General features: G+C 37.4%; 1 protein-coding gene across 1 annotated transcript in view; it reads left to right on the forward strand.

Annotated features, from left to right (window-relative positions):
* The window catches only part of SEC23IP (SEC23 interacting protein), a 44,279-nt gene extending 17,018 nt beyond the window's left edge, over positions 1 to 27,261 (forward strand). Inside the window, exons 4-19 of the mRNA XM_065407182.1 lie at positions 798 to 991; positions 1,955 to 2,044; positions 3,339 to 3,459; positions 4,348 to 4,437; positions 5,107 to 5,248; positions 6,231 to 6,439; positions 7,143 to 7,261; positions 8,014 to 8,184; positions 8,527 to 8,622; positions 14,087 to 14,284; positions 14,944 to 15,099; positions 15,956 to 16,058; positions 17,126 to 17,311; positions 18,315 to 18,477; positions 22,580 to 22,680; positions 26,116 to 27,261. Coding sequence (XP_065263254.1) covers positions 798 to 991; positions 1,955 to 2,044; positions 3,339 to 3,459; positions 4,348 to 4,437; positions 5,107 to 5,248; positions 6,231 to 6,439; positions 7,143 to 7,261; positions 8,014 to 8,184; positions 8,527 to 8,622; positions 14,087 to 14,284; positions 14,944 to 15,099; positions 15,956 to 16,058; positions 17,126 to 17,311; positions 18,315 to 18,477; positions 22,580 to 22,661 — 2,120 coding nt within the window. The 3' untranslated portion in view covers positions 22,662 to 22,680; positions 26,116 to 27,261. The remainder of the gene's footprint in view (positions 1 to 797; positions 992 to 1,954; positions 2,045 to 3,338; positions 3,460 to 4,347; positions 4,438 to 5,106; positions 5,249 to 6,230; positions 6,440 to 7,142; positions 7,262 to 8,013; positions 8,185 to 8,526; positions 8,623 to 14,086; positions 14,285 to 14,943; positions 15,100 to 15,955; positions 16,059 to 17,125; positions 17,312 to 18,314; positions 18,478 to 22,579; positions 22,681 to 26,115) is intronic.
* Positions 27,262 to 27,531: the final 270 nt, after the last annotated feature.

Genomic DNA, 27,531 nt, shown 5'->3' on the forward strand with positions numbered 1-27,531 from the left:
GTGGTTCTGCAAAATACCACTCAGTCAAATGGGATCTGCTGCACATAATCAAGGCAGCGAGAGTAAACTTTCAGGGCTCAATGTGTTACACACTACAGTAAGCAAGATAATTTAATCTGAGAGGTGGATACAGAATTAGTATTGTTATACAGCATACAATATGTAGAGAATTTCTAGCAACTACTTGACTGTTGATTGAGGAACTTGCCTGTTCACTGTTGTTCTAATGCCTTCCAAGTTTTCATATGATTTCTCCTCCTGTTTGCCTTCCTTCCTTTTGTGGTCTGTTTTCATTTTTCTGTTCTGTCCACAGAACAGTGCTTTTCCACAGACTCCACTCACTTCAGTGTACTAGCACGCATCTGAAACTGAGTAGAATCCTTATCTTTGAGGCACTTTACTTCATAGATCAGGATAATGGCATATTTTACTCTGCTCTCAGCCTACTGAATTTCATAATGGAATGAAGTGGAGCAACTGGAGAAAGTGGCACACCACAGTATGTCCAAACAGGTCTTTCCCCACTAGTGTTTCATTAACATACTTTGTTCAACAGAAAAAATAAGTACCTCCAAGCTGTCACTCCTGAAAATGTTTTCACTCCTTTATCTAAAAGTGTGGAGAAGTACATAAATTATGAGGAAAGCGATAAAGGCAGAGGATTTGAACAGAGTTCAAAACAGCGTAGGTTACTGTTTTAATTGGTTAATGTCAGTCAGGATGCTAATCACTTTCACAACTTTCAAAGAGGAAAGCACACATTACTATTGTGACAAAGCATGAATTTTGTATTCTAGTTCAACCTGATCCTGAGAGCGTGGTTTTGAGCACTGATGGGGGGCGCTATGATGTTTACCTGTATGACAGACTAAGAAAAGCTGTATATTGGGAAGAAGAGCCATCTGAAGTCAGACGATGTACATGGTTTTATAAGGGAGACAAAGATAGCAGGTTTATTCCTTATACTGAGGATTTCAGTGAGAAGCTAGAGGTCAGTATTACTTTTAAGTAAACATAACTAAGAACTTAACCTAACAATTCTGAGCTATTACCTCGCTTCTAGGAAAGCTTTTACATTCCTGGTTGAAATTGTATTACAGAAAGGGGCTAAATTAGTGTTTTCTAATGCACAAAGTGGGGCTTTGTAAGATGCTTTAAGAGTCACTTTTGTCCCTTAGTGCTTTTGGCCTAAAATATATTGGGGGGAGGGATAGATCAGTGGTTTGAGCATTGGCCTGCTAAACCCAGGGTTGTGAGTTCAATCCTTGAGGGGGCCACTTAGGGATCTGGGGCAAAATCAGTATTTGGTCCTGCTAGTGAAGGCAGGGGGCTGGACTCAATGACCTTTCAGGGTCCCTTCCAGTTCTATGAGATAGGTATATTTATATTTATGCAGTTGCCAGATTATAACTTGAGTCACATTATAGTGGTGTATGTCCCTATCATTTTCCCTACTGTAAATAAAATTATGCGAGTAGTGTCCTAGCATATTCTAAAAGCTTGTCAACCTGGTGCATTAGTGCAGTGTTTCTCAACCTTTTTGATACCAGAGACTAGCTTTCTGCTTTCCTAAACTGTGTCAGGGAGATCTCGGGCACGGGCGCCAGTACACAGACCAGTCATTGAGAAATACTGCATTAGTGCACACCAACTGGGTTGTAAATTCTGGGGCATGTCCTGGAGCATGTCCTGCACTAAAAGTTTCCTAGTGCACATTGACATAGTGCTGTTTGAAGCAGGATTACATCACCGTGCACTAGGGAACTTTTAGTGCGTGCCAGCAGGGTTCACACATCCAGGTCATGTGTGACACACTGATGCACATGAGAATATACACCCCAGCTGGAGTGCCCTAGTGCATCATGTAGGCAAGCCCTAACTTTTGGCTTGACATGTTACATGTAGTTAGTCTAAACAGACATACTGGTTTTACGTAACTTGTCTATTGTTGCAGGCAGAATATAAAAAAGCTGTAACTACGAATCAGTGGCACCGGCGACTTGAATTTCCAAATGGGGAAACAATCGTTATGCATAATCCTAAGGTAATGCTAACTATCTGATTTTTAGGTCTTTGCAGTGTAGCATGGAATTGAGTGCTTTTATGTAAAGCATAAGTTGAATGCAAATTTAGCATGTGGAGTTTTTAAAATGCACTTATCCATTGCTTTGGGTATGTGTACATTAAAAATAATGTTTAGAAACTCTCCTTACCCCAACAAACTATCAGAAATAATAAAAATCATCCTCTCTTCTAAAACCTGAGAGATTTTGCAATGTAACCACAAAGTTAATACATTTGAGTGTTCTTAGGCCACTGGGGAGGTGGGACAACTTTTAAAGTCAAAGGCCTTTTGATGTGAATACCTGCCAGCAGCTCCCAAGTGGTTAAATGAGGGATTGTCAGCTCAGCTGACCTTGGCTGTTGTGGTATCATGTGAGGAGATATGCAATAGATTTTAAGGCCAGAAGGGACCACTGTCGTCATGTACTTTGAACTCCTGCATAACACAGGCTGGAAGAAGAGCTCTGTGTGAACTTGAAAGCTTGTCTCTCTCACCAGCAGAAGTTGGTCCAATAAAAGATATTATCTCACCCACCTTGTCTCTCTAATATCCTGGGACCAACACGGCTACAACACTGCATATAACACAAGCTATGACGTTTCAGCTAGTAAATCCTTCAGGTAGGCAGCACTCAAACCATTACGGGCTGTTTAGTTTAAAACCTGTACCTTAAATTGCACCAAACCAATGTAGATTGTGGAATGCAGGTGTAACATGCTTCTAGCTGAAAATTCAGGTAAGTAGGCAGATGGCTGAATTCTGTAGTAGCTCAGGTTTCTGAATTGACTTAAGATATTGCCCCATGTGAAAAAGTGTATCATAATGTTGTCACTTTGAGACTGATTTATTGTGAGGTCTGTCTCCTGAGAGAAAAATATCTAACCTGCTAATCAAGTGTGGGCATGACGAAGTATGAAAGGTACTCTTGGGCACTGCAAACCTGAACCAATCAGCAGGCCAACTTCCCCCAGTTATGGAAGACAACTTGGTAAAGGTTATTTTGTCTAGTTACTTCCTCCAAACCATCAAGAATTACTTAAGTCTTGTTTTAGTTTAGTTTTAGTCGTCTAGCCACTCACCCAATAAAGCATAGGAATAATAGCGAAAAGCAGAAAATGTATTGGAGTCAGTCACAAGAGATACATTTAGTGAATGAGAAGAAGTATATTAAAACATACAGTACCTTCATACATTCCAAGGCCAGAATTTTCAGGTAAACAGACTAGAAAATGAGTTTTCCTTGTTTAAAGTTAGACGATATATTTCTTTTCAGGTTATAGTTCAGTTCCAACCTTCTGCAGTACCAGATGAATGGGGGACCACACAAGATGGTCAGACAAGGCCAAGGGTTGTAAAGCGTGGCATTGACGATGATCATGATGAAATTCCAGATGGTATGTGACAGGGCACATGTGGACTGCTGTGGGAGAGTCCTCCTGAATCCCTCTTTTTTGCCTGTGGTTTATAAATCAGATTGATCAAAGCTTTGCAAAACAATCGCGCTCTGCCCCAATATATTTGTCAGACAGACAGTGTTTCCAGGAGAGTGCCACTCTTACAACCAAGAGGAAAGCAAGTGTTACCAGTACAACCATCATTGCATATTATTGGAGAACATTGTTTGCGTTTGTAAGGGTCAGTCAGTTGCTCCTTGCCTACAAATAAATCTTCCATTTTCACAGTTAAATTGGCTTCCTAAATCTGCCTCTGGGATTTTTAGGCTACTCCATCCCATAATTCTGAAAAGTTTTGAAAATTAACAGTACTTAGTTTTCTGCTAATAGATGTAGACAGTGTGAGAGTATAATCTGACTGATGGTAGTATTATGCTAATTGTATAAATCTTATACTGCTTTGGCTGGAACTACAACTTTTCCTTCACATTTGAACAAAAGACCCAACATGGTCATCAGTCTGAGGTACTTGAATTGCTTTTAAGTGTGTACTTCTTTGAACTTGCACTGTACTTCCATAGATGGGCAGGTTCTGAGGCATGCATAAATACATATATAACTGTATAATTCCACACTTTCTTGCATGTGGAATGACACTGGCATTGTAAATAATAAAGACAGGAAAAGTTAAGTAAAATTGGAGTGGTGGCAAGAAATGGGTTTTCTTAATTATAAAAGAAAATTTGTAGGTGAAATTGTATCCTGGGCCACATTATTACTGTCCTGTCCTAAACCCCTAAATACTTGTTATATAAAACTACATGACTAAACTGCCTCACTGTGAGCATAATCAGATACTAATATTATTTGTTCTTTTGCTTTTTATAGGGGAGATGTCTCAAATAGACCATTTAGTGTTCATGGTTCATGGCATAGGTCCTGTGTGTGATTTACGGTTTAGAAGCATTGTTGAATGTGGTAAGTCTTTAATCATAGATTTATTCTTAAGTATTTAAACTTGGGTTATAGTTCTCTTCATTAATTGAATTCTTTAATGTGGTTTAGACTGTTTTTATATTGCTTTTGAAATGTTATTTGAACAATGTGTTAATTTTAAGAACTGCAAATATTTCCTTATTTTGAGAAAGAAGCCAAAAATGGAAAATAGTATTGGTTTTTCCTCAAAACGGTCATTGATAATTTTAGCTATTGCTATGAGTCCCTCAACACTAAACTCATATTTTTATAAGTTCATGTATAATGATTGAAACAACTTAAACATTTAGGGTAAGACTTTTGCCTAATAAATTTATATTCCATATTTATTCTAATCAAAACAAAAAAAACCGCCATAAAAATATATTTGATCATGGAACTAAATATGGTTTTATTTGGGGATACACCAAATACAACTTTGAACTAGATATTTTACTATTTCCTGATGATTTTCTTATACCTACATAAGTAGTTTTTGTGAAATGTTGTAACTTCTTTAAAAAAAAAAAAAAAGATTAAATGGGGAAAGAGGACTTTAAAAATGTTCAGTATAGTTGAGAAACATATTTGAAATCCTGTTGTGTTAGGCTTTTGTTTGATTAACATTAATATCTGATTTCCATTACTTCCCTCCCACCACCACCTCCCAAGTTGATGATTTTAGGACTGTCTCTCTGAAACTGTTGCAGACTCATTTTAAGAAGTCTTTAGAGGAACTTAAAGTGAGCAGAGTTGAATTCCTACCGGTTCACTGGCATAGCTCTCTACATGGGGATGCGACAGGTGTAGACAGGTCTGTATACAGTATGGTACCACTATGCACAGCGTCTGTCATACAAATTGCATAATACAGTACTTTATAGAGTTAAGGAAAGTGAATGAGAAATTACTACATACCATAAAGGCAAGGTAGATAAACATGGTCTGATAACAATAGAATGATTGTTCTGTAATGTTTTAGTTGAGAAGTTTCTAAACAGTGGGTGAAAGAACAAGCTGGATGATCACATAGTCCTGACTTCCCTTATTTCTAGCTGCTAGACTTCATTAAAAGATAATAGATTAAATATTTTCCTGACGTTTCTTTTCCACATAAGCAATTGTGTTAGTTGTCATTAGAGATGTTATATGATCATGAATAGGAAGGAAGATAATGAATAAATATGGTAACCATTTCCCTGATGGGTATTTCACTCATCATTTCTACAGCTGAGTGCAGTAAAGAGGGTTAATATGTATTGTCTTTTCAAATATTAACCTCTCCTCTTGTCACTGCTTGTCCTTCATTTGTAACCTCCCTCTTTGTAGTCCCATTCTTATTGTCTCTTCCCTCCCTGTTTGCTGTATTCTCTCTCTTTCCTTTCTGGTGCAGGCTGTCAGGAGGCTGTACTTCATTTCACCTCCTATTTTTATACACAGTCGTTTCTCCCCATCCCCACACCCTTGGCAACAGGGCAAAATTATAATGAAGTAATATCACAGGTTTTCCCTTAAACCTAGACATGACATAAAAGGTTGAGAGACATATAAGTTCCTTAACATAGAAATAAATACACTAACAATTTAAAGAGAAGGTATTGGCACTAATGTATGAGTTTGAGATGAGACCAGAAAGTTTTATTTTGGTGTGAGGAGAACATGACTGCTATGGTTAGGGTACTCTGAATTGATTGCCAGATGGTTAAACCTTCAAAACTATGGAAAAATGGAATTGCAAAGCTCTTATAAAGACTTTTAACATAATCATTCTACAGCTAAAATTTTTGCACCACCAGGAATATTAAAAAAATCACTTTGCCAAGCATTGGACGTCTGCGCCACTTCACCAATGAGACCTTGCTTGATATACTGTTTTACAACAGCCCAACCTACTGTCAGACCATTGTGGATAAAGTAGGCCTGGAAATGAACCGCCTACATGCACTTTTCATGAGTCGCAACCCAGACTTTAAAGGAGGAGTCTCTGTTGCTGGGCACAGTTTAGGTAATCTACTAATATATCTGTTTACTTTCTGGGACAAAATAGCATTGCTAGATAGAGAAAAATGCAAACTACGTTTAAGCATGGGGAAAGCTGGCCTAATAGACCATAATGGGTTTCTGGAGTGTTGTTGGCTACTCATGCAAAATGTCAATATAGTCAGGTTATAATACTCAATTCTTAAGAGGCATTATGATCTAGAGGTTAGAGCATAGAGATGGGAGTCAAAAGACTTGGATTCTAGTCTAGTCTTAAAAAATCAATTTGACATGTGACAATGGGTTAGTCACTTATCTTCTGTGCCTGCTTTCCCCAGTTGTAAAATGGGGATACTACTATCCTACTATGCGTGCCTTATGAGTATTATGAAGCTATGAATTCCTGGCTGTGTTGTTTTGGGCTCTGTTCCTCCAGTCCTGCCTCTAGGAAGAGTCCATAACCTGAGGTAATGAGTAAAGGTGATGTTGGCTATTGTAATTGCTGTTCACATGAACCAGCTTTAAGCAATTCCTATACGCTAGGAATTCTCACATAAGTGTACTATCTAAACATTGTTTCTTTTTGTTTTTTAATTTTTCTGTAAAATTATGTAAGTGAACGTTCTTGCGCCCTACCTCCAGCCACTGCCATCCCCAAGAAATCCTATTTGTTAAGATTTTGGATCAAGAAAACTGGAATATTTACTCAAAACAATTTATATTTCCAGGTGCCTTAATTTTATTTGACATATTGTCCAACCAGAAAGACTTGACTTCATCAGGAAACTCTGGACCTCCCACTGCTGCTAATGGGCTTGTGAATGATGTGGTTGTTCGTGACAAGCAGGTATTACTTGCATATCTGAATTTTGAGATGAATTCACTCTGATGTTTTTTGAAGATGTTTCTCAAGCTGTCAGAACTTTTATCAGTTTAACACAGTACCTGATATGATAGTAAATTTTAATTGACTAATGGAAAAATGCAATCTAAGAATAGTCAGTTTATGTGTTTCTGTAGTCTCTATATTTGAGGTTTCTTGTACCATATAAACTTAAAGGTCTGTGGAGGTTCTGTCTAGTGGATTTAAGCATTGGGCTGGGACCCAGAAACTCTTAAGTTCTAAACATTGGCTCTGTTACAGATTCTATGGCATTGAGCAAGTAGGGAAAGTGAGGTAAAGCTGTCTGCAAAAGAGAGGTAAAATACTGGCTTGAAGAACTTTGTGAGTAATGATGGATATACATGAGGAGGAGTCAGTTTACTTTAGTTCTCAGGTCTCAGAGTGAGGGCAGGTAGATTTTTTTTTTTTTTAACCTTAAAGGCATGGAGATTCAAAACTCCTGGAACCCCATTGTCACTTTTAGTCTCCCTTTAAATATTTTCATTTAGCGTCAGTCCGTTCTTATTGGTTGAAAAATTGATGTTGATATTTGATATTTGTTTTTTTTAAAGCCCTTAGGCTAGGATGATTAACAATGCTCAGATGTTACCGATATTTTAAAAATATGGTTTAGCATATATTTGTTCATGGAAGCTTGCTGTTAACTCCTCACTCTATCTGTCAATCTCATTGTGCTGCTTTAATCTTCTCTCAAGGTGATAGAGAATACCAACTCCTTGGCGCCCATGATTACTCCTTCTGGTGAGGAGCCCTGTGAACCTGATGTAGAGGATGAAGTGCCAACCTTACAGAAGGCTCTGGAAATGCTCAGTGTCTCAGAATATATCGACACATTTGAAAAGGAGAGAATTGATATGGAATCTCTGGTACAGTTAACAGTTTAAGTTGACATTGGGAGCCAGACAATCTTTTTTGCTTTAGAGCTTAGTCTAAATAGCTTTTTTTAAAATTGAAACTTTAATTGTATGTATTGTATACTTAAGATAAAATATTATGTGAATCCATAACACTTTCAGTTAAGTAGGTTGGTCTCCTGATATGTATGTTTATTGTTGTCCTACACTCTCTTTGATCTTTATTTAATTCTGTGTAAATCTTAATCTGCACTATTTGAGTTTACTTAACTAATTTTTAAGCCATATTTTCTGTAAGTCACTAAGAAGTAAGAAGTGATATATATCTATATCTATATCTATATCTTTTTCCAGCTGATGTGTACAGTTGATGACCTGAAGGAAATGGGTATACCTCTTGGACCAAGAAAGAAAATTGCCAACTTTGTAAAAGACAGAGCAGCCAAACAGGTAAATGCGCATGGTTTTATAATGCATTTATATTGGCATTATTTAACATTATTTGTTTTTCTACTATTACGTACCATTCTCTACTGTTATGTAATGGCCCAAATGATTTCAATACTTCTCTATATAACGTGCATAAAATTGCCTCATCAGAGATTGTCAGAAGCTCTCTGCATATAGGAGGGTTATGCAGCATGTCACTAAAAACAGTCTTCTGCTTCAACTATTAAATACCTAAAAGCTGTGTGAAGGACATTGTGGGCAATATTAATGAACCTTTTACTGCAATACTGCATAGTATAAAACCCGTCTCTGCTTTAAAACTGCTTAACTCAGTAGGTATGACAATTTTTTTAAATCCATACTTCACGCAGGTATAGTAACTTTCTTTCTTTCCAAAGGTACTATGCTAGACAAAGTTAGAGCCAAACTATATTTTTTTTTAGGGCTGTCGATTAATCACAGTTAACTCACATGATTAAAAAAAATAATTGCGATTTTAAAAAAATAGTTGCAATTAATCACAGTTTTAATCGCACTGTTAAACAATAGAATACCTGTTGAAATTTATTAAATATTTTTGGGTGTTTTTCTACATTTTCAAATATATTGATTTCAATTACAGCACAGAATACAAAGTGTACAGTGCTCACTTTGTATTACTATTTTTTATTACAGATATTTGCACTGTAAAAATGATAAACAAAAGAAATAGTATTTTTCAGTTCACTTCATATAAGTACTGTAGTGCAATCTCTTTATCATGAAAGTGCAATTTACAAATGTAGATTTTTCTTTGTTTTGTTTTTGAGTGCAGTTACGTAACAATGTAAAACTTTAGAGCCTACAAGTCCACTCAGTCCTACTTCTTGTTCAGCCAATTGCTAAGACAAACAAGTTTGTTTACATTTATTGGTGATATTGCTACCTGCTTCTTATTTACAATGTCACCTGAAAGAAAGAACAGCTGTTCTTATGGCACTTTTGTAGCCAGCATTGCAAGGTACTTACATGCCAGAAATGCTAAACATTCATATGCCCTTTCATGCTTCGGCCACCATTCCAGAACATGTTTCCATGCTGCTGATGCTAGTTTTAAAAAAAAAAAAAAAAAAAAAGTGTTAATTAAATTTGTGACAGAACTCCTTGGGGGAGAAGTGTACGTCTCTTGCGCTGTTTTACCTGCATTCTGCTATATATTTCATGTTATAGCAGTCTGAGATGATGACCCAGCACATGTTGTTCATTTTAAGAACACTTTCACTACAGATCTGACAAAATGCAAAGAAGGTACCAATGTGAGATTTCTAAAGATAGCTAGAGCACTCAACCCAAGGTTTCTGAAGAATCTGAAGTGCCTTCCAAAATCTGAGAGGGACGAGGTGTGGAGCATACTTTCAAAAGTCTTAAAAGAGCAACATTCCAATGCGGAAACTACAGAACCCCAACCACCAAAAAAGGAAATCAACCTTCTGCTGGTGACATCTGACTCAGATGATGAAAATGAACATGCGCTGGTACGCACTGCTGTGGATCGTTATCAAGCAAAACCCATCATCAGCATGGACACGTCCTCTGGAATGGTGGTTATGAATCTTTAGCACAGTGGTCCCCAACCTTTTTCATCCGGCGGGCGCCAGACAATGAGCCACGGAGGACCGTGGCGGCGGACGAGCATCCGCTGAGATGCCGCCGACAAGCAGCAATGTCAATAGGTGTCGCCGCCGAAATGCCGCCAACAAGCAGCGTCATCCAGAGGTGTTGCTGCTGAAAATTGGCGGCATTTCAGCGACAACGCCTCTGGACGACGCTGTTTCTCAGCAGCATTTCGGCGGATGCTCGTCTGCCGGTCAGTACGCGGGCGCACTTAGATGCTCCGGCGGGCGCCATGGCACCCGCGGGCACCGCATTGGGGACCCCTGCTTTAGCACATCTGGCACATAAATATCTTTCAATGCCGGCTACAGTGCCATGCAAACGCTTGTTCTTATTTTCAGGTGACGTAAACAAGACATGGGCAGCATTATCTCCTGCAAATGTAAACAAACTTGGCTGAACAAGAAGTAGGATTGAGTGGACTTGTAGGTTCCAAAGTTTTACACTGTTTTATTTTTGAATGCAGTTACTTTTTGTACATAATTCTACATTTGTAAGTTCAAATTCCATGATAAAGAGATTGCACTGCAGTACCTGTATTAGGTGAATTGAAAAATACTATTTATTTTGTTTTGTGCAAATATTTGTAATAAAAAATAAATATAAAGTGAGCACTGTGCACGTTGTATTCTGTGTTGTAATTGAAATTAATATATTTGAAAATGTAGAAAACATCCAAAAACATTTAAATAAATGGTATTCTGTTATTGTTTAACACTATAATTAATTGTGATTAATTTTTTTAATCGCTTGACAGCCCTATATTTTATACTGTCAGAAAAGTATATGAAATATGTTAGTCATCACAGGTAAAATATTCAGAAGTGCCTAAGTCCAATTGAAAGTCCAATAGAATTCAGGTTCCCAATTCATTTAGGTACTTCAGAAAATCTTGCCCACATGTTTTGGATTTTTTTACACTGAATTGATGCATTGTGTGCTACCAATCTTTTTAGTCAGCAAGGGATAGGTGACCAGCAGGTGAAGGCTGTTCATCTGGTAGGGGATTCACTGGCTAGGGTAAAAGGAGCTATTTTTAATATGGTGATACGATTTGGCCTTTAGTATTACTGACTTTTGTAGATGTGCCTAGCTGTTGTATAGTAATTCAGTGTTCTAAAGGTTGCCAAACCTTTGGCTATAAACATTAAACAAGAGTAATGTGCTCTTCCCAAGAATTCAACTCTGACAGCGAGCAAGACGATTTGAGATGATCATAGATGCTGTGGGGTGGGCATGGGGAGAGAAGTGGACTCAGATACCCCAGTCTTGTAAGCATATAGAGCATTGTAGACAATCAGCTCTTTGAATTGCACATGAGAATTTTTTGAAATCTGCAATGTTTTTTCAATTTCAACTTTTTCAAAATTTTGCTGAGCTATTCAATCTGAAAAAGTTTAACCAACTGTAAAACTGTTCAAAAAACATCAACAAAAACATTTTCAAGTTTTCCATCCGAAATTGAATTATTGATAAATGTTGTTAAACTCAAAATTTCAAACAGTTCTAGTTGTAACCAACTGACAATGGTTAAAAGGTACAAAGCCTGCCACCATCATCTGAAAATCCAGAATCTGTGACGGCTCTAAGATCCTGAGATAGTGACCCATTCAGGCTGTGTGGTGTGCCCCTCAAATGAAGGAGTAGCTGCAGCCTCTGTCAACTCTTCAAAGTGTTTCCCTCTGTCCGCTATCATCACCTGTGTTGTGTGGTTTGATCCTAAGCCAGCTAGCTTTCATGCAGGATCCTAATTCATTCAGGAACTAGAAAACAAGGAGACTCAAAAAATAAGTTTGATAAGTAGAAATAAAAATGTCAACGGCTACTGCTGATATTACTGCTCAGAACCTCTCAATCTCTCCTACTATACATGTGTGGCTGCTAAGCAGGAGGTTTGACAAGATAGAATCCTACAAGAAACTCCTTTTGGGAAGATAAGCCCTAAATGTTGGGAGAAACTTTAAATATTGCACCCTCCTATCAGAAATGAAACTGACTAACTTAATTTTTAAATACTGTTTTGCCTGTTTATATTCAGTAAATTAGACACAATTATAGTTCATTTGTCCAAGTAAAGATCTAATCTATAGATCAATGAGTTAAAAGCCTTTGGGGAAAAATAAGTTCTTGCATTTTCCTTGTAGGTGGGGTCTGTCAGAATCTTTGATTTTTTTCCTTCCCTCCCTCCTCCCCCCACTAACTTCAATAACAATGAGCAAAAGAATAATGCAAGAAATCACTGCAGAATTTCCAGTAAATGCCAAATAATCTTTTTTAATTATACCAGTTTTATAGGTCTTATCGGTAGCATCTTGGGAATGTGATAATTTTTTAACAAGGGAAAGAGTTAATGTGATCGAATTTTTTAAAAACTGATTTCTGTGTATTAGCAATAAAAATCTATTTTATTATATTTGTAGATCTCCACACTGCACACATGACATGTTTCTGTAGAGTTTATACCAGGATAATGTGGTTTGGCATTTTGAATATAAAGCAAAACTGAATTTTATAGAAAAAATCCTTTCCTAACTGATTCTACAATGATAAAATGTAATACTGTATGGAAAAAAGAGAGAGCGAAGCACAGTACAGGTAGCTGCAGTGCATAACTTCTTCATGGCATCTCCGCAGTATGCCTCATACCTAACTTGGAGGGTGAAAGGATATTTCACCTTTTGTCAATTTTATCCTTGCTCAAATTGCCAAACTTGTTGCCAGTTGTGGTGGTGGATTTTGCTCTGTTGACTGGGAGCTGGACTGAACCACCAAATTAATGTAGGCCACAGAACAGCAGTCAGATAGTGTCTTGTGGTCATTATTGGTCTAAGCTAGATTTGAATGTATGACTTAGAGGTGAAAGTTTCTCTCTCTACCCTAGTCCCTCCCCTGATTAATGCTTGTATCTTTTTTGCTTGTTTGCCATTCAATTTTTTTATACTAGTTCTAAATATAACCTCATTTACTGATTGTGTTTTAATTGGTGCTTGTGAAAAATGTGTTTCTTTTCAATAGCAATGCCAAATGACTTCCTTCTTTAAATGGTTGATTTTTCAACTCTTGAGAATAGCTCTTGATCATCAGTGTGAAAATCCATTTATAGTACAATATTCTAGATTGCTACCAACAACTAATTCTAGGTAGCTCAGTATTAGTATCCGTTCTTACAGCACTTAATTCAGAATGAGGTGGTCTGCAGTTTAGTCATTTTATAACTTAGACTCCCAGGTTTTCTATTACTACTACTATAAGCTGGTATTGTCATAGTAATCGCTTTCTGTGCTTCTTGTAAATGAGAATGAACAAAACTGCCTCATTCAAATATTGAACTGATTTCATGCTATAAACAATACTTGTTTTGAAGATTGATGGATGGAGGAATGCTTTCATCTGTTTTCTGTCACTATTCTTAACATAAACTTAAAATAAATGTTAACACATTCAGTGACTTGGCAACCAGTTACCATCAACTAGAAGAATCAAAGAATGTGGTGTTTGCTTCATTGGGTAATATGGCACATATTCTGAGTTTTCATGCTGTGGTACTTTATTTGGCTACCTGCAAGTGTTCATTCTAGTTGTGCCCCAGAATCCTCTGTGCAGGTTCCCACAGTGCTCCAGAAGGAAGGTTGGTAGAAAGAGGCAAAAAACAAACAAACAAGGGTGTGTGGGGTGGGATGTGTGTGTGCTTCTGACATCTGAAACAGACCAATTGTAAATGCATAAGGTACATCTGAAGCCCAAGATAGGGACTGAGAAAAGTTGCCAAAGCAATAAACTTTTTCTGGTTTTGATAACTTTGTTTCAATAGGAAAAGAAAAAAGCATTAGCAGAAAAAAAAGCAGTGCAAACTCAGGAAGCTGCACAGAAAGCAAAAGAAGCAGTTACTTCTGTGGCCACTTCAGAATCTGATAGCCTGCATGAGCGGTCGCAGAGAAAACTTCCTGTTGGTGCCTTCGTTTCTTCTGTGAACGTTGACTATGAGTATTTTGAAGTTGGTACTGGCCAGGTAAGATTGTTAATTAAAACATCTTATTTGAGAATAGTGCTATATACTAAAACAAAACAAAAAAATTAAAAACGTGCCATTTCATTCTAGTCATGCAAAAGAACTTGGGTATTTCTTGTTTTTCCTTATAAGTGTGGGAGGACTTGTTAAAGTTAGCCTTAGGCTTTGCTTTCAGTAATGTGGCCACCACAATTAATTTCACCCCTTCAGAGTGGCTAGGGCTGGCTCCATTCCCAAATCAAGGTCTCCTACGTTAAATCACAGCACCATGGACTGCCATGGTGTTGAATGGTCATTTGAGTTTTCTTTGGATGCTTACACATTACCTTTGTTCTGCATCATTGTAGACCTGAAATTTGAATGGTCTGTTCTTAATCTAAAGTTTTATTTAAAAAAAAATACATTGAAATGTTTCCTGTTAGTTTGACTTATCCTCATGTACTTTCCGGTGTGTTTTTTAAGGTGCCTTTGTAAGGCTTCTCCATGTAAGCCATATGGGCAGAATATCCCAGCAAATATCTGCCACCCTGTAGTGTAAACTAGCGGGTTATTGGGTGTTTGCTGAGTCAGTCACCATCTTCCCTTTTTAGTTAGGCTTAAAGTGAATTGCCTGACATTTGAGGTGGCATTTATTTTATTTGATTCCTTTGTGCTGCTAGGTTTCTGTGGCTTACAGCGTGCTAGACTTCGAACCAGAGAATTTCTTTGCCCTGGGTTCTCCAATTGGTGTGTTCCTTTCTGTACGAGGAGTGGAGAAGATTGATGAGAACTATAGACTTCCTACCTGCAAAGGATTCTTCAATATTTATCATCCAGTGAGTGAGAAGTACCTGTGAGATTGGATTTCTAGTAATTTAGATGAAAGGAAGGTGGGAAAACTGAACTTCTTAACGCATAAAAAGTAATTTTAAAACAGTCATCATCCCCTGAATATTGCAATTACCCTTGGTTATTTCTGAACCTCTACAGAAAATAAGTAGCTGGTTGCAAGTCATGTACTTAATACCTATCCTGATTACCTTGCAACCTGCCCTCTTCGCTTTCCAAAGCCAAAATAATAATCTTATTGAGAATCTGTTTTCTATCATCTGACATTTAGCGTGCTCTTTGTCTTCCTCCACTTCTGATGTTCACATCAAGATTTGGAAACGCTTTATTGTTATTGTAAAATACAATAGATTTATCCTTCTCTTCATCCCCATCTTGTCATGTTACCAACCAGTATACCAGCTATATGAAATACTGAAAACTGGGGAAAATCTGAGTTTTATCTTGACTCTATGTTGCTTTCAACATAGTTGAGTAGTGTATTGCAAGATTTTGTGGTGTTTTGAATGGTTACTGATATTTGCTAATTCTGTAGCAAGAGAGATCCTTTGTGCACTGGATGTATTATGTTAAAGAGCTGGGGCAAAATAATGCTCATCTCTGCTATCATGTCCCTCTCCTAGAGTCTCTGAATCGAAGAGAAAGAAAACACTCGTGTTAATGAACCAGCAGTGATTTACAGTTTAACTAAACATTAGTTCACTTGAGATAACTGAAAAAGACAGAATCTACAAATTATCTTCAGTAATTGTCAACAGGTTTCTTTAACTGAAATGTCACTAAAATTTTGGATTTTTCAATGTTAAATAATTTTAGTTATTCTGGCTTTCTCTTCATTTGCAGCTTGACCCAGTGGCTTATAGGGTAGAACCTATGATTATTCGAGACTTGGACATAAAACCAGTTCTCATTCCACACCACAAAGGCAGAAAAAGACTTCATCTCGGTAAAATATTTTTATATGTATATTTTACTGTATATGTATATTCTATGATTTTTCTAATGCATCAAATATTGTAGGTCAAGATTTTCAAAAGGGACTAATGATTTTTGGTGTCTTACTTCTTGTGGACCCAACTTGAGATGCTTTAAAGGGGGCTGAATTTCAAAGGGCAGGTTCTCAGCACTTTCTGAAATCAGGCTGTTTTAAAGTGTCTCAAATTGAGCACCCACTGTCTTTGTTTAGTTTTGAAAATATTAGCCCTTTTGTTAATTAAGGCTGTCTAACAGTCATCAACTAGTAACTTCACTAATTGGAGGTGTATTTTTAATAGTTGCAGGTAATTGTCCTGTTCATATTAACTTCTTAAGATTCTGAGGATAAGTAGTAGTAGCCAAGTTAACTGGATCCCCAACTCTGTCCCCCAATGCCTGCAACTCTGCCACTCCCACGTATAGTTAAAAAATTAGACCCACCCTGGGTGGACGTTGATCTTCATGCTACTGAGCTAGCCAGCCTTTCTGCTTGGCGTCACTGTGGAGTAGTCAAGAAAAGATACAGTGCTTACTGGGACAGAAGTAATATCCACTGAGGTTGGATTCTTGACTCTTGTGTCTAACTCACATGCCCTTGGTTAAACTGACACATTTCAGGATTGTAAGGAACTTTTCCCAAGTTAGGTTGTCAGGGACCTGGAGGGAGTTCTGACTTCCTGTGGAGCTCTAGGAAGAAATCATCTGGTTAGGATGAAGTGGTCATTTACAACATACTTTTTCAGATTCTTAACATGTTATACTTTGTATTTGGTACTGTATTTCCTTGCCTTTTATTAAATTAAACTTTAACAGCTTCTTCAAATATGGGTGGCAAAATATCTACTTCAAATATGGGTGGCAAAATTCTGCTTTCATAGTGAAGATGCTGTGTTCTATGTCGTCTTTTAATCAAGAGGAATAAGAGGCCTGGGCATATATGCACCAATAATTGGTGCCTTTGGCTAGTACTTACTTAAAAAAAATTGTGTTCACTCAACATTTTCACTAATAATTCTTCTGATATTGTGATCTTTTTAGAGTTGAAAGATTCTCTCTCTCGAATGGGATCAGATCTAAAACAGGGTTTTATCAGCTCTTTGAAGAGCGCTTGGCAGACTCTTAATGAATTTGCACGTGCTCATACCTCTTCAACTCAGCTGCAAGCAGAACTGGAGAAGGTAGCTAATCAAATTAAAGAGGAAGAAGAAAAACAAGTGGTAGAAGGTAGGTTGACATTTCACAGATATTTTCTTAGTACGCTAATCTCAGATTTGTGGAAACATCAAAGCTCAAATGAACGTTAGAAATGTTAGATTTTTAGTTAATTACAATTTGATCTTGTCTAGGAAAACATACTTTTTCAGATTCTTAATATGTTATACTTTGTATTTGGTACTGTATTTCCTTGCCTTTTATTAAATTAAATTTTAACAGCATCTACTTCAAAGGAGTCTTTGATTAGTGTAATCTTACAATTGAGCTTGATGTCAAGAGCAAGTTTCTAAATGTCTTGCCTTCACTCTTCTGTAAGAAAAATGAGTAAACAAATATTTAACATCTGTGGGATTTCTGCTTTTTAATTAAACTCTACTGCCTAGAAGGCCAAGCTGAGTAATAAGACAAAGAGTCAGAAAGAGTGGATGTGGAGAAACTGAAATGAACACTGCGTCTAAGTAATAGATATTGCCTTCCACAAACATTAATCTCTTGGGAGGTTGGGGGCTTGATTCCTGCCTGCTATCACTTTTCTGACAGGTATTATTTACCATTGTGTGCTTTTTTATTTCTGGGTAGAATGAAGAAACACTTCCTTAGTCTCACACAATCAATTAAGGATGGTCATTGCTGCTGCAGAAACAGATTGAAACAATTCATTTTTATGGTTATCAGCCACACTGCTGCATGATAGAATGAAACCATATGAATGGATAGTGAGACGTAGTTCTTAATTACCTATCTAATGTCTTGCAGAGACTCTGTGCTTCAAGGTTGCACTATTATTTAAATTTATAATAAAAAGAAACTGAGACCCCCATTTGTAATAATAAGCCACACAGAAAACAGCAAAGGACTTATTTGTGTTTTATTCCACAGTTGAGTTGAGGCTACTACTGTCTTCCCAGAAACTAATGTAGAAAATGGTGACATCCGTTTATAGTCATAGAATCAAGCAGTAATAAAGGGTTGAACTTGTGACTGACTTCAATGTTAAAACTATCAATTCTAGCTGAAAAGACTGCCGAAAGTCCAGATCTTTCGAAGGATGAGGATTTCTTAATAAAGGTCGGGATGCTAAATGGAGGACGTCGTATTGACTATGTTCTACAGGAAAAACCAATTGAAAGTTTCAATGAATACCTTTTTGCTCTACAGAGTCACTTGTGTTATTGGTAAGAATTACATATTCTTTTCTGTAATTCCATAAATTTTGCTTTTCCAGTGTAGTTATATATATTTAATTCAATTTACTTAATTACCAGTTCTCTTCCTCTTATTTTGTACAGTTTATCTGTGACCAACGTGACAATAACAAGAATGCTGCTGCTTGTTTCTAGCATTTTCTTTATGAAAATTCAGAAGATCACTCTGACAAATGTCATGCTATAGAGCTTAATTTTCCAGGCTTTTTTTATTTTATTTTATTTTTTATTTTTGATAGAAATAGCAGTGTTCTACACAGGATTTTTCCTCAGTATGATATTGACCAGGAGTCGTAGAAAGGGGGATATCTGCTGGAGTAGGTTAGAAACAATACAAGCTATGTTGGATTTTTACTAATGAGTACGCACCTTCAATTTTGGCATGGGTTTGCTGGTGCACAGTGGTGAAAGAAAGGTTGCCTTTGATACAGTACTACAAAGAGGAGGAATGGCCCAGTTGTTAAGAGTCTAACGTGGCACTCGGGAGGACCTGGGTTTGGTGAATCTATGCAGGCTTCTGAACTTGAGCAAGTCCCAAAGAACCATTTTCAAAACAAAACTCAAAGGGATTTTTACAAATTAGCTTAGGCTCTGAAGTCAGTTAAGTGCTTTTAAAAATTTTACCCTTAGTCTCTGCCTCAGTTCCTCATTTGTCAAATGGGGATAATACATTGCCCTGCCTTATAGGGGGTGTTGTGAAGAGGAATAAAGATTATGCAGTGCTCAGATAATACAGTAAAATTGTAGAAGTGTAGGACTGGAAGGGACCTCAATAGGGCATCTAGTCCAGTCCCCTGCTGTCAAGGCAGGACTAAGTAATAACTAAACCATTCCTGACAGGTGTTTTGTCTAACCTGTTCTTAAAATCCTCCAATGATGAAGACTCCATAACCTCCCTAGGCAGTTTGTTCCAGTGTTTACCCTGACGGAAGTTTTTCCTAATGTCCAACCTAAACCTCCCTTGCTGCAATTTAAGCTCATTGTTTCTTGTCCTATCCTGAGAGGTTAAGGAGAACAATTTTTCTCCCTCCTCCTCGTAACAACCTTTTATGTACTTAAACTGTTGTCCCCTCTGTCTTCTCTTCTCCAGATGAAACAAACCCAAATTTTTCAATCTTTCCTCGTAGGTCATATTTTCTATATCTTTAATTCTTTCTAGGGAGTCATTTCCCATTTTGTGTGTGTGCAGTTGATTGGTCCGTCCTAAGTGGAATTCTTTGCATGTGTCCTTATTGAATTTCATTCTATTTACTTCAGACCATTTCTCCAGTTTGTCCAGATCATTTTGGATTTTAAACCTATCCCCCAAAGCACTTGCAACCTCTCCCAGTAAGTGTACTCTCTGTGCTATTATCTAAATCATTTATGAAGGTATTGAACAGACCCAGGACCAATCCCTGCAGAACCCCTGTCGGCTTCTTGTTTCTTTTGGCACTGGTGTTAGATCAGGCCTTCAAGAGAGCCATGTCTAAATGCTACTTCTTGGCTGACCCACAACTTCCAGGTCCTGTTAATCAGCACCCTAGCAGAGGTGCGTCAGCTTCTGTTTCAAGCCACAGACTCTTCTAACGTAGAGTATTGGCTGTGTTCAGCCACATGAAGTTCTGTACACATCGCTCAGAGACGTTCTACTTAGGTTATCCAGCTGCTAGGTCATCTAGCTAGTCTCTCTGAAGACATTGCTACTTCAATTGAATCTCATGGCATGAATTTAGCTTCAACCTTTTATAACAGCATCCTTAATCATCTGCCACCATGGGCCTCCACTCACCTCTGCTCCTGCACAAGCTGAGAATGGTTTTCATTGCTATTTAAATGGCCAACACTTCTTTTTCTGGACATCATGTTGTACCTGGATGAATAGTACTATTTCTAGTATGACTTATTTTTCAGGTGACATGTTTTGCACTGACTACACCTAGAGTTTCAGCTGATATTTTAGAATGTGTGTGAGATCCTTGGTATTCTGAAATCATCCAGTTCTTTAGAAACCAATCTTTTTCTCTGGGGTTATCTTGGAATGTCACTCTCAAAAGTGTATGCACCTATTGAGGTAGCATTATCATTTTTTTCTGAAATAAGAACTGCTATTTTTCTGCAACGAAACAAATTTACATTCTTATCTCTCGTATGATGCTTTGCCTTGACTTTCATCCTATTCTGAACTTGGTGTTAAAAAAGATAAATGTAGCAAACATCATTTTCAAGGATAGACAAGGACACCATATTTGTTTTGACAGCTACAGCTTTTCAAATGAAACCATTCCTGAAGAGATGATGAAAGAGCACAATAAGTAGCAAAACTTTATTGTACTTTGTGTGGGAATGAAATTGCAGGATATTAATGCTCTGTCATCAGATTTTAACATAAAGAAAAAGAATTGCCACAAATGCATCTTCCTTCAAAGCTTTGATATATGTTATGATTTTTACTGCTGACGTGCACAATGGTTTCAAAGCTGGTTTTTAGGATATAAAAAGGGAAATTTCAATTCTATTCTGTAATTGGCCATGCAAAACACCATTACTTTATCTGGATTTCGAATGTAAAAAAATAGGTAAAAAAACCAAAAACTAATTTCATGCATTTCAGATGGTACAGGATATAGAGTGACTTGCATGAGAAGCAATAACCTGTTGAAAGGAAAAAGCTGCCAATCTATGTTCACTCTTACGCATACTTAATTTCTCACTTTTGTGTATCTTAGATTTGTGCATTTTATTACCACAGTACAAACAGTACATTTGAATAGACATGGGGTGTGGGATGACATTGACATGTATGTAAACCACATGTGATAGCTAACATGACTTGTGTACAGCATGAACAACAACTGATCCTCAAACATCCAAATGATTAGTTAACTGTATCTTTTTCTCTTGTTGCAAAGACCAGTTGGTATTTGGAAAAACAAAAGTAAACTAAAATTGTTCCTTCAAAACATTGGCCTTTTTTTTTTTTTTTTTTTTTTTTTTTGCTGAGTGAAACGAGTACTGTGTGGTTTTACTATAATTTTCATAATAGTAGAAGCACAAGTAGCTTACTGCACTAGTTATCAGGTGCCACTGAAATAGGGTGACCAGACAGCAAATGAAAAATTGGGATAGCGGGTGGGGGTTAAGAGGAGCCTATATAAGAAAAAGACCCAAAAATCAGGACATCTGGTCACCCTACACTGAAACGTCTTCTGACTGTTGGAAAGTAAAAACTCTATAGAAATAATGTAAATTATGTCTAGAAATAGGCAATGTTGTCCAGTGGTTAAACCACAGGACTTGAAGTAATATCTCATGGGGCTTTTTAATGTTGATAATGTTTACATGGTGGTAAATTGATAGTTGATTGTATAGGAGGTGTTCTTATCAAGGCTCCAATCCTGATGTATGCCAGTCGTATCAACAGTTTGCTCTGGTGGTTCAGTTTCCCTAATCTAATCAATAATAAATTCCAGTGGTGAGTTCTTCTGCACAAGCCCTCATTGTCTAGATTTTTTTATCTTTATGTTTAATAGTATTTATGTGTAGTTTGTGTTCTCCACAAGGTGGCAGTCTGTAGTTATTTTTTTCTATCTAAAGATTTGTTACTCTAGTAGACTAAACCATATTAAAGTACCTAATCAGCGCAGCATATAGCAGGTAATACACAAGAATTCATATTAAAAAGTTTTCTCAGGAAGACATCAGTGAAATGAGCCAAACCTTCAGGAGGAGGAAACCCTGGCATTGATCCCTTTGCCTGAAAGTTTGTTGCTTATTTTATCAGGGTATCAGGGTATAATGTGGTTATTACCTGTATGCTGAATCTCTTTGTAAATATTTGAGCAATTGCATCATTTCTGTTGCATTTTTAACTGTGTATTGGCAATGTATAAACCGCATTCCTTAGAGGGCAACATCCTTTAATATAGATCATAATCATAGTCATAATTACACCTCTCTCTCACTCAGCTGCCTTCTGGCATGTTTGAAAAGATGAGAGGGGCTTGTGCAATATTTGAACAACTCTTAGGACTTGCCTCAAGCAACAGAATGTTGGTTATAAAAAAAACTAACAGACCCTTTTTATTCATAGGGAATCTGAAGACACAGCTTTGCTACTTCTCAAAGAAATATATAGGACTATGAATATCAGTCCGGAACAGCCGCAACACTGATGTGTAGATACCTGAATTTGTAAGTTTTGCCTTCATATAAACTGCATGCACTTAAATCCCAGCATAATTTGGTGAACATGATTTTGGAGACCATTTTCTTTTTCTTTTCCCATCAAAGCTTACAGTGTAAAAAAGGCAGTTACAAAGTGTGTAATGTTGTTGCAATGTGTGAATTGTGGTTCTGGCTATAATGATCCTCCATCAACTGATGCAAGTTGTGCATGTTTGTAGTATGGAGAGGATAGGGAGAGTAGAATTACTTACCTTCTAAAGAGTTCTGCCCAGGCAAATACAAGCAATATAGCTTGAGAATTGCAGCATAATTTCCCCCAAAGACACTAGCTCATTTTAAAAGGGAACCAAAATAATAAACTGCATATTGTGCATCTCAGAATAAAAATATCTTTAGTACATGACAGTTTTAAAGTAGTAAGTATCCCAAATGAGGGTCCTCACTCTGAGAGTTTCTTCCACTGAGCACTAGGAGCAGAGTCTGAATTCGAGGTGATAATGGAAATATCATTTTGGTTAGCATCCTGTTGCTTTTCCTGGCTTTTGTGTTAATCGTTAAAATCAAAGCAACCAAGACGTAACAGAGCTGTAGAAATTAATGAAACAAATAGTTTCTTTCTCTTTGGCAGTGACTCGGGCTGTCTACACTGGCGCTTTTGTTGGTAAAGCTTTTTTTGTGAAAAAAACCACTCCCCTTACTGACATAAGTTTCACTGACAAAAGCACCAGTGTGGACAGCGCTATGTTGGTGGGTGATGCTCTCCTGCCAATATAGCTACTGCTGGTCGTTGGGAGTAGTATAATTATGCCAATGGGAGAACAGTCTCCCGTCAGCATAGAGCGGCTATACAGGAAACCTTACAGCGACACAGATGTAGCAGTACATGATACCATTGTCAGGCACTGACTATTATGGATGTGGAGGTATTAAAATAGAGAGAGAGAAATCATCTTTGCTCCCAGAAAACTTGCTGACATTCTGCATTAATGTTCTGGAAAGTTACCCCCTTTATACAGCAGTTTTTGATGCTTTCCTTGTTCTCAGAAGTGCATGAAAATCAAGAGAGGACAGTATCCTTCCTTATTAAAAGCACAGATGGGGGTCAAAATACTCAATCTCTGGGAGAGTATATGAACTTCTATAGGAGTATCCCAGATGCCTGTACTGCTGCTAGACAATCTTAATAGATTTTTGTAACAGAATGTTCCTGCTGCTAGTGTACTAAATACCCCCATTGGCAATCAGTTAAACTGGCTAGTGTACCAGCCTAATGTCAGTCCTGCTCCACTGAAGTATGTCATAGCTGATTGACTGCACTTTAAGTGTACCAAAGTAAAAAGGAAAAACACACTTGAAACTACTGCTTAGCAACACAACTGCTTATATCAATTGTCAAGATGCCATCTACAGCATCTCACATCATAATTGTAATGTTGCACTCTTGGCTTTTGTCTCTTATATTATGTCCTTATAGGTTAAAATCCTTACTCACTTGTTCTCGCTACAGAATGGTTGTTTTTAAACCCTACATAATGTTGTTTGTTTAGTGGCAAATCATTCTACAACAAACTCATTCCTGGTTTCTGGTGTGCAGGCTGGAACACTCTTTCATTAAGATGCACACACAGTATCGCTCCTGGGAAAGAGCATGGCTGTACAGTATATCACAGTCTATTGCTGTTTGCTAATGAGCAAGTCAGGAGTGTCTGTACAGTTGCAGCAGCTTCAGGAGTTGCTCAGAGCTCTCCCATCCCTTGCTTGGGTAGCCAGCAAGCATATGAAACCACATTTCAAATAGTAATGTCCTGGATGGCCAAGCAGTCCAGGCCTTCTGGTACATTTGTTATTTTTATTTCAGAGACAAGAAATATCTCTCTGCTTGCACTATCTAAAAAGTCTTTGCAAAATCCTGCTCCTCTAGGAAAAGTAAGCATTTTCCCCAGGCCAGCATGACCAGTCATGTTCTACAGAATCTAAGCAGTTATTCTTCTCATAGTTGCAAAATAAAACCCTTAAAACAGGGACTGATGAGTGCAACTGGTGCTGTAGCTGCTATGTTAGGGAAACGTGCTGAGGCAGCTGTGAGGAGCCTGAGGGGCTGAGATGGCCAGTATAGTTTTGAAAAGTCTCTGCTGAGTGACAGTGGATTTGGGAAACTGAATTGTGGTGGGCGGGAAATTAGGGAAGATACTGCAAGAGATGGAGAGAGCAAAAAGTGATGAATTAAGTGGAATGATGCTCAGTGGGTAGAGGGATGAATGGGGGTGAATTAAATTTAGGATGTTGGTGATTGAGGTAGGAGGTGATTATTAAGTGAATTATGAAATGATCAGTGCAATACAGAAGCCGGTGTGAAGTGTTTGTGAGAGTAGAAAGAGAGCTTTTGGTATGAAGTGTCCGAGGAGGTGTGAGTGTATGAGTGTAGTTGTGTGTGCTGTTATTTGACAAGGCTGGGCCAGTGTTTTTTTTTTTTTTTTTTCTTCTTCCATCTGGGCTGGTGATAAAAAATATTAGCTATGATTGGGAGTGGTTGCCATAATAATCAGTGAGTAGCTCCCAAGATCTGGCAGTCAGCTGTGACCAAAGTCATCTAAACCATGGGGAAAAATCTTCCAGCCCTCTCATCTAACATGAGTATTCGGCTTTGTCTTCTTGAAGTTACTCTTTGATAAACAATATTGTAAAGTTCACAGGATTTTTTGTAGGATGTTTGCATGCTTAGAATAACAGAAGTATAGCCGGTATGGCCTGGTTGAATAGAAATGTATGTTACATTAAGTTTTAATCATTTTTACATGATATGTTACTTTGTATGCTTGGTGTTTATTTGCACTTGCTTGTCATTTTTGTGTCCTCTAAATATTTGTAATCAGAGAGTTCTTGCAGGCAACTTTATGCCCTACTTGTATTTTTAGTTCTTTTGTAATGGGTCCTCCAAAGTGCACGATACTTAAGTTAATATAACTTTGTATTCAGCTGCCCCCGCACATCCTATAAAATGAGTTAAAGGGTATGCTTACACATATGGGCACAGTAGCTAATCCAACTGTACAATGATCCCATGATCAGAAATCAAGATCCAGTATCAAAGGCTCAATTTTTTTGATAGTTAGGAATAAATTCAATCATCATTGTGGGGGATTAACATAAATCTCCCATTAGTGCAACATTGCAGTACTCCCATCACTCCAATTTGCAATCATAACTCGCATCACCAGAATGAATCCTGATCGTGGTGGTGGTGGTATTCTTTGGGGGGGACGAGGAAATAGACCTTAGGGTATTACATTTTTATAAAATGATGAGAGGTGGGTGTGGGTTTTTAATCTTTTTCTCTTTGAAAATGACCATTAGTGTGTTTAGTTTTAACATAGTAGTACTACTGCAAGACGAGGTTCAGTTTCATCTTTCCTGTTTTTGTTTTTGTTTTTCTCTGCACAGCATATCTAATGTTCCAACAGGCTTGCTGACAACACATTTTGAGGAACCTCCAGTATTTCTTTAGTCACACATGACAAGAATCCGAATTACAACAGCATTTTTTTCTTCAGTCCAGAACTCTTTGATTTAGATAATGCCTTCTTGTTTCACTCAAGAGTGTTTCACAATTTTAAAATTATCAGCATCACAGTTTTGGAAGCATAATTGGAATGACACCATTTAACCTTCTTACTGAAATTTAGTTGTACTGTTGCCAAACTTTGACCAATGAAGAAATATTCGTGGCATGCAAATTATTATTTTTCTTCTCGAGCTACCTTGTCTGTTAGGTGTCAAACATGTATTTTCTATGAAGGCAGTATGTTCTTTATTAAAGAAAGGACTTGTTGAGACACAGCAATAATCTGCTCTTTTTAAAAAATGCGTTTCCACTTTTAAAAACAAAATGTGAATTTTAGTTATAAGCTGCTTTACATCAAGCCTTTTGTATTTGCTAAAACCAGCAGCCAGAATGACTTTCTTACTACTGTGAGTTCAGTGCTGAGATTTTATAAAAGCTTTTTAACCCTCTGACTTCTTTGCAATGGAGATAAAATGATCTTTTGTTATAGAAAACATAGAGCTTTGTTACAGCTAGTTCAGCATTCACATCTCTTGGAATGTAACTGATGTAGAGAACAAAGAGGGATGAGTCAAACAATGTTTCATTTTGGTAATTAACTGTTCATGCGGCCTGGTGGCTGCTCTACCTGAGAACTAAAATCATGACATTGACCTCGGAAAATTAATTTCTCTCACCCAGGCATGTGAATGTAGAGCCTCTTTCAAGCTTATTGGAGCTAAATGTAACAGCCAAGGCCAAATCTGTGATCCATATTCTATTTTCATCTAGTGAAATCAGTGGAGTTGTATGGGGTGAGGTCTTCTGGATTAGTGTCTCTGAACGCTGGGCTTCTGTAGCTTTCTTCTGGCAGCATCTTTAATGCAATTACCTAACCTATAGTGCTGACAATATTTGCTTCTGTTACTGCAGTAAGGACATTTTGCTAATGTTTACATACTAAGTTCTTATGGAACACAGTGACTTTTTTGAGTATATGTAAAATACACATTTTTGTGTGTATATTTTGGTTAGTATAATTAAAAGATACTGAAATACCAATGAATCTTTACTGCAAGCTTTTGTTCTTATCTCAACAGTGAATGATTCCTTCTCTCACTTAATGAGAAGGACCTTGGATGCTTTTGGTGTCACTTCTCCCATTCTGAATATTCAGGATTACATTTAGTACAGTAGTTTCCCTTCAATTTTTTTTGTTAAGCTAGAATAAATTTTGCCGAGATATATCAGATGGACCAGTCTCTTGGCTGATGGCACAATGAGTGGAAAAGCCCAAGCCCTTCAGTAAATCCTGT

Source organism: Emys orbicularis, chromosome 7 (assembly GCF_028017835.1).
Source record: "Emys orbicularis isolate rEmyOrb1 chromosome 7, rEmyOrb1.hap1, whole genome shotgun sequence".
Lineage (NCBI taxonomy): Eukaryota > Metazoa > Chordata > Testudines > Emydidae > Emys > Emys orbicularis.